The 7,486-nt window shown below is 34.7% G+C and overlaps 1 protein-coding gene across 1 annotated transcript in view; it reads left to right on the top strand.

Moving 5' to 3' along the window:
* Positions 1-4,654: 4,654 nt before the first annotated feature.
* LOC131055067 (BTB/POZ domain-containing protein At2g04740) overlaps positions 4,655-7,486 on the top strand; it is a 52,271-nt gene continuing 49,439 nt past the window's right edge. Inside the window, exons 1-2 of the mRNA XM_057989700.2 lie at positions 4,655-5,290; positions 5,824-6,057. Coding sequence (XP_057845683.2) covers positions 5,053-5,290; positions 5,824-6,057 — 472 coding nt within the window. The 5' untranslated portion in view covers positions 4,655-5,052. The remainder of the gene's footprint in view (positions 5,291-5,823; positions 6,058-7,486) is intronic.

The following is a 7,486-nucleotide window of genomic DNA, read 5'->3' as shown; positions in this document are numbered from 1 at the left end:
GAGCATGAAGCCAAACCCCTCGATATTTGGATTCGTGAGTGTGATGAAGCCCACTTGATTGCTTTGTTGGTGAGAAGCCACCACAAGATGATTTTAGCTTGATATAGGTAGAGTGTATGTCCAAGAGCATGAAGAGAGTAGTGAGATATCAAGAGCACAATGAGAGCCAAGAGCCAAGAACCCAAAATCGGGAACCCTTGAAAATGAGCTAGGAAGGGTTCTTAGACCCGAAAGGGGCACGGAGAGCCGTTACGATGAAATGCGAGTGCGTCGGCCAACGTCTGACTCTACTAGATTTGAGATTTGGCCAGCTTTTTGGGGTGTTAGCGCAGCACACGAATGTTTATAAAAAAGTAGGCCCAAAGGGGCTTTCAAGGCATTTCGAGGCCCCTTGTCTTTCGAGCCCATGATGTCAAAATAACATAGTTTTAATTATGGATTCATCATAAATGCACTAGGCATCATGCACAAGCGTCATTAATGCACTAGGCATCATGTGTAAGTGTCATAAATGCACTAGGTGCATTTTAGGACACTACAAATGCAAATCAATTTGACAACTTGAAGATCTTGAAATTCTTATTCCAATGCATCCAATCTAAAAAAAATCCATCCACAATCCACTCCAATCTCCATTTTTCAAAAAAACATCCATGTAGAGTGTTTTCTCCTCAAATTTTTTGACTAAGTAATAAATGCAACCATTTTCTTCTTTTAAAAGGACATTATCATTCCTTATTTGAAAGCAATTAAAATAAATGAATAATTAAAATGCATTTCTTAATTTCTAGATACCCAATTTACGCTAATCATGCAATACATATTAAAATGAGCAAAAATATGTCTTATTAAGCTCTTTCAAATATTAAATAACTAGTTTCACTATAAAAACAATTTCAAATTAAATTACATTAAAATTGATGAACACTTCCTTTTTATCCTCAATTAAACCCAAGCCCCCAAAACAGTCAGTCGACATTATTTTATCATGCAAAACATATAATATTTCATTAAAACTCAATTACCATAATTAACCTTAAATCACTATTTAAATCATAACCTCTTATTTAGCAATGAAATTCATACAAAATGCACATAAACACAAACTCACTCTTTATAGGGTTTCCACATATGGTCAGGGTCACCATTATTGAATGGTGGTAGCTGGAGTATAATACAGGTCTCAATATAGGCAAATCACACTTAATTGGGTACAACAAACAAAGGTTAAATGTGTTGGCCAGTGTGTCATCTCCTCTTAACCACCATTGGGGCATGCTCAAACCTATGGAGCCAGGTCAAGTTGATTACTTGTACCTGTAGTTGATTAACACACACAAATATATAATACAACTAAAACATTTGGTGGTTAACTAACATGATTGTTATCATCTCATTCAATGTCACTATAATCAATATTGCAATTTTATTAATTACTCATCTAATCATCATCTAGAGTATGCAAGTCGTAGTTTGGGCAAGCCTACACATATACACATTATATGATTCGCATTCTAACATAATATTCTTTTGTAAATAATATCAAATGCACTTACTTTCTTTACTTTATTCAACATCTAAAGCATAGGTTCAATACCACGATACCTTCTCATTCTTATTAGGGTTAGAGAGGCATTACAACCTTTAATTTAATAATTTGTAACGATTTTAATGAATGAAAGAAGTCTATAAATTTTACTTGCAACACTTACAATTAGGAAAATGTTGTTGATTATCTCATTTGTTTGCAAAGCTTGATTGAAAGGATAGAGGAAGTTTTGATGGTGAGCATATTTGAGATTTGAAATTAGATCATAGGTTAGTTTACTTGAGTTTTTCTTGGGTAGAAAAGATAACATAAGAGGAAAACACACTTTCATTAGCAATCACCTCCAAAACGTAGAAATTGTTTGACTTAGAAAAATTGCATTACATTCAAGAAGAAAGTTTTAATAGTTTATTTAAGGAGAAGAAAACCCCTTCTTAGGACATAGTTTATTTAAGGATAAGAAAACCCCTTCTTAGAACCTCCATAGTCATGAGTTAAAAAAATTAAATTGAAGATGCACTTGGTGAGTGCAAAAGAGCAAAAAATAAGAAATCAACAACAACTTATTTTCAGTTAATGCTTGGTTTGATAAGGAATGCAAAATTGCTAGGAGAATGTTGTAAGTGTTAATCAAGAATATTAAGTTGTATAAGTAGAATTTTAGAAAAAAAAAATGCTTTTTGAGAAAAAAAGAAGAAGATGATTTCGCGAACCCAAGATGTGAAGAACTAATTTACCTTGGAAAGAATAACCCCGTTATTTTGGAAGGAACTTCAACTTAAAAAGAAACAATTTGAAAACAATAATACAAGTACTCAATGGTTCTCTTGTGCAAGACAACTTTATCAACAAAATTGAGAGGTTGCCCCTCCTCCTTTGGTTAACACTACAACAAAGTTTTTCATCATGTAAGAAGTAGAGATGGGTATTAAGAAATTGAGGGTAGGAAAAGATAAGGAGTTAGTTGAATTTCAAGCCAAGTATCTAAAGTGCGGGGCGGGATTTATTGCACCACACATTATAAAAATATTCAACAACATCATTTAGCAATGGTTGAACCTTAAAGAGTGGATAACTAGTTTAACAATACCTCTTTTTAAGAGAGACGACATCAATAATTCTTCCAACTATAGAACCATAATGATAAACCCATTGTTTACTAAGTTATTTAGTAGTATGATAGAACATAGAATCAACACATAGGAAAAACGTAAAGATAAGTGTGCAAAAGGGCAAGCAGGTTTCAAGCATAAACACTCTACAATTGATCACGTGACATCACTTTGAGGTACTTAATTGAAAAAGTTTGGGGGAAATGAGAAGAAGCCTTTTGTTGTTTTGTTGACTTCAAAATGAATTTCAACATGGTCCCTATGGGTAAACTATGACATAGAATGGAGGAACTTAGGATTCCTTTGCATCTTAGAGTGATTATCCATAGACTCTATGAAGAGGTTAGAGCCAAAATTAGAATTTTAGACAAGCATTTCAAGAAGAATTTAGGAGTGACATCGGGGCCAAGCAAGGGTGTCCCTTATCCCCTACTCTTTTTGGTCTATATATTAACAAGCTTGAGGAATGGTTAAATTCACAAGGTGGAGATGGGGTTCGTTCAAGGGAGTTTGTGAAAAAGCTTCTTCTTTATGTTGATGACCTTAGTTTGATTGCAAATTTAGCTTAGGGGTTGCAATAGCACTTATATGCCCTCAAATATTTTTGCATTGTAGTGGGGATGCAAGTTAATATCAACAAGACTAAAGTCATATTTTTTGAACAAAAGAAAGCAAAGCCAACATGAGTTCCACTTTGAAGGTAATACTCTTGAAGGATTGGAAAACTACCCAAGTTCTTTTTGGACTTCCAGTGCTCCCAATTGTGCTATATGGGTGTGAATTATGATCTAGCAACACTTCTAAATCAAAGTGGAATTAAATTAAGAAAATACAAAAGCTCTTAATCATAAGAAAGCACAAAATTAAAAGTTTGGTTACTTATGATATTATGTTGAGTGAAGCAGGGACAATTTTCATTGAAGCAATTGCTATGATACATCTCATAAGATATTTAAAAAGAATTAAACAAATGAAATAGGTAGATGACTTAAGGTTGTTTTCAATAACTTAAGCAAAAGAAAGAAGACTTGGATGAGACAAAACATTAAACAAATGAGTAAATAGAATATCTACTTGAATGCTTGTCCCATAAACAACAAGAGATAAAGGCTTTTGTTATGGATAAATTTAGTAAGCATACTTGGAGTAAAGTGCTAGGGAGAAATTATTTTATAGTGAAGAGTTGAATCCCACATGATCTTTATCAAAAAGCGCATATAAAGGCTAGTATTTTGTGGAGAGCCAAAATTCTTAGTGTTCAATTAAGAACTAACTCTCATCAACTCTAATGTGAAAATAGGGTGGTGGAAAAGGCTGAAAGAAGCTTGGGAAGAAAGGATGTGGATTTTTTTTCACTTTTAGAACAATATGGTATGTGATGCCTATAGAGACATCATAAACAAATTTGTTAATATCTCGACAATTGATTCTTGGTACAACCTTTTCAATGAGGGGGCGGCTTTTGAGAAGTTGCAAGAGCTCATCATCATCTTATATAGAAAAAAACTGAATTGTGAAAGTTGAAAATAACAAGACTAATTGTCCCATAAATTATTAATGTTTAACTTCATGAAATTTTTCTCTTTCCTCCCTATCAAAATCCACTTAAAAAACAAACAAACAAACAAAAATACTGGTCAAGATCTTCAATTATATTGAAGAGTTGAATCCCACGTGATCTTTATCAAAAAGCGTATATAAAGGCTAGTATTTTGTGGAGAGGCAAAATTCTTATTGTTCAATTAAGAACAAACTCTCATCAACTCTAATGTGAAATAGGGTGGTGGAAAAGATGGAAAGAAACTTGGGAAGAAAGGAAGTGTATTTTTTGCACTTTTAAGATAATTAAATCTCAAGAACACTTCATTTAGAATATGATGTCTATAAGAAAATCATAAATAAATTTGTTAATATTTTGAAAATTGATTCTTCCTATAACCTTTTCTTTTCAATGAAAAGGCTTTTGAAAAAATGCAAGAACTCATCAGTATCTTATATTAAAAAAACTGAACTGTGAAATTTGAAGATAACAAGACTAACTAACCTCATGAAATTTTTCTCTTTGAATCCTTATCAAAATCGTGAAATTTGAAGATGACAAGACTAACTAACCTCATGAAATTTTTCTCTTTGAATCCTTATCAAAATCCACTTCAAAAACAGACAAACAAAAAAAATACTGGTCAAGATCTTCTATTCTATTCTCAAATTTAAACGAGGCCAGAGTAAAGTGGAATTGACTGTACTTACTATTATTATTAAATGATTATTTGGAAGAGGCTAACAGGAACCGCCAAGCGCCTGCTTCCCTTGACTCCCGGACGGCGGGGTTCAGAGTACAAAATTGTTGCGATACGCAGCTTATCTATCACAACGTTCGGAAGCTGAAAAATGGTTGCGGAAGGGCCGAGCCCTGTAATAATTGACGAGGATTTAAATAGCTTGTATTACGGGGCAGAGGAGGAAGAAGAGGCGCCATTGCCATTGAAGAAGGTGCCCACAGGGAACGTGTACGAGGCCTCACGGGCGGGTGATGTGGAGCGCCTCAAGTATTTGCTCGCCGCGGGCGTCAATGTCAATGCCAGAGACGCCTGGGACTCCGTCGCGCTCTACTACGCTTGCCTCGCAGGTAGAATCTTTCTTCTTCCAATGTACAAATGTGTTGGTGTCTTTTGTAATGATTATATGGAATTGGTATAAATTTTTGTGTTGAATTTTCTGTTAGATGTATTTTCTGTAAAATTATTTTGTGTTGAATGTTTTGGTACCTTTTGTAAAGATTATACGTAAATTGTGTAAAATTATGTTGAATTTTCGATTAATTGCATTTGCAATAAAATCATTTTGAATTTTTCTAATTTGAAACTCTGTTCTGATAAACTTTTGGAGATCATACATGTTTTTATAAAATTGAGTTAAATTTTTAATTTTATGTATTATTTTTGATGATAGATCGATCATGAAGGTGGATCTAAAATCCCATGCTTTACAATTAGAGGGTTTTAGTGCAATTTTAATGGTAAACGAACTTTTATTTTAAACAAACATGGACTGCAGAAGGTTAAAATCTTTAACATAAAAAGCATCTTTTCCGTAGAGGTAAAATTAATTGGGAATGTTTTGATAAAAATATTCAATTTATGCAAGCACCCCTACTGGCAGGTCACCTGGATGCTGCTAGAATGCTGCTGGAGAGTGGAGCGATATGCTCAGAGAACACCTTTGATGGGGATCGCTGTCATTATGCTGCACTCAATCTCAAGGTGAGGAGGCTGCTAAAGACATTTGAGGCGAGACCGCCGCCTCTGGAACCACTGCAGAGTGCACTACGTGAGGTCTTCTTGAGCTGCAAGGGCAATAGACTCTTTCAAAATGAATATGCAAGTTATGGTTCAGGTAGAGCCGACATTTTGAGAATACATATAGTGCAAAATTTGTTAATTTCTACAAACTCTAGGTATGTTCGGCAAAATTCTTTCAAATTAGCTTCTATTGAATTGCCAAAAACAATTTATTTTAATGATTTGATTGTCTAGACGAGTAGAAATATGCTTAGAACTGATGGAAAAGTTCTAGATTTTTAAAGTTCAGGGTGTATTTAATGTTTAAGAATTTATATTTTATTAATTTATAAAACAAGGGATTCTATTGGGGCCATCACCTGTTCTAGAGGAAATAGAAAATTGAGAATGCAAAAGAGGACTAATATTACATAATATTTCAACGAATTTACCTTGGAGTCAATGATGATGAACTAAAAGGCGTCCATCCTAGAGTTCCTAAAACAAGGTGGAGGAAGCACGTTCAGCTGCAATTACCACTTGTGAGCCGAAGAGGTGTTGCATTGTGCCAAAATCCACTAGCAAGCTGCCACCACCTACTATTGTCACTGCGACACTATATCATCCCACCACCAACATCTCCAACAACCACCTTGACAACACCTAGATGCTTCCACCAACAACTCATAAAAATGACATTTTCTTCACTTTGGTCCAAAACCACCTCACCAAAACAAACCTACCAATCTAGACCCTCTAGCTTCCCCTTTCTCACAATAACCAAGCGTGTGGCGACCTTGGTTCCTACCACCATCATCACCCCTTCTGTGACTCAATGATAGGGTATGAATTTGCTGAAAGCAATACCTCAGGGTTTAAGAAATTTGTTTGCCTCTAAAGGAAGTCAGGGACATTGTCTTTATCTACTAACACAAAGCTCACTAAACAGGCCATCATGGCGCTCATGACCATTTGCATAAGTTGCTCCATCTTCATGGGAAGTTGATCCACTTTGTAGCCAAGAGGTTACCCACTGGCCAGAGTTCGCATTTCCTCCTCTCGACTTTCTAAGATAGATCTCCTTCTTCACCTAGAAGGAGACAATGAGGAAATTGGGCTTGTCTAGATGTTGCCACAGTGCTAACCAAACAAATAGAGCTTTCTTTCTCCACAATTGTTAGAGAGGAAACAAAGTCCCATTGGATATGCAAGTTTGAGATGGTATATTAATACATGTTGTTATGCTGACTTAGTTTTGTTATTTTAATTGTTGGCTAATGTAGTGTAAGTTATCAGATGGTTGTGAATGGTTGACTCAATCATTGGTCCTTCAAATAGTACCTCCACAATCAAAGAAGGGAACTGATTTATGAAAGGTCCTCCTTGTAGTGCTTGCATTGTAAACAGTACCTCTGGAATAAAGCATTGGTAGTTATATTCTTGTGCAATCATTCTTAATCTGAATTATTATTCATATCTTGTACTTAAATTTGTTATTTTTTATTGTAGTTTTGTTAGTTAACATAAGCATCCACATTGCTCTT

This window comes from Cryptomeria japonica, chromosome 5 (genome assembly GCF_030272615.1).
Source record: "Cryptomeria japonica chromosome 5, Sugi_1.0, whole genome shotgun sequence".
NCBI classification, from domain to species: Eukaryota; Viridiplantae; Streptophyta; class Pinopsida; order Cupressales; family Cupressaceae; genus Cryptomeria; species Cryptomeria japonica.
The sequence above is the reverse complement of the archived record's forward strand: the minus strand, read 5'-3'. Positions and strand labels throughout refer to the sequence as shown.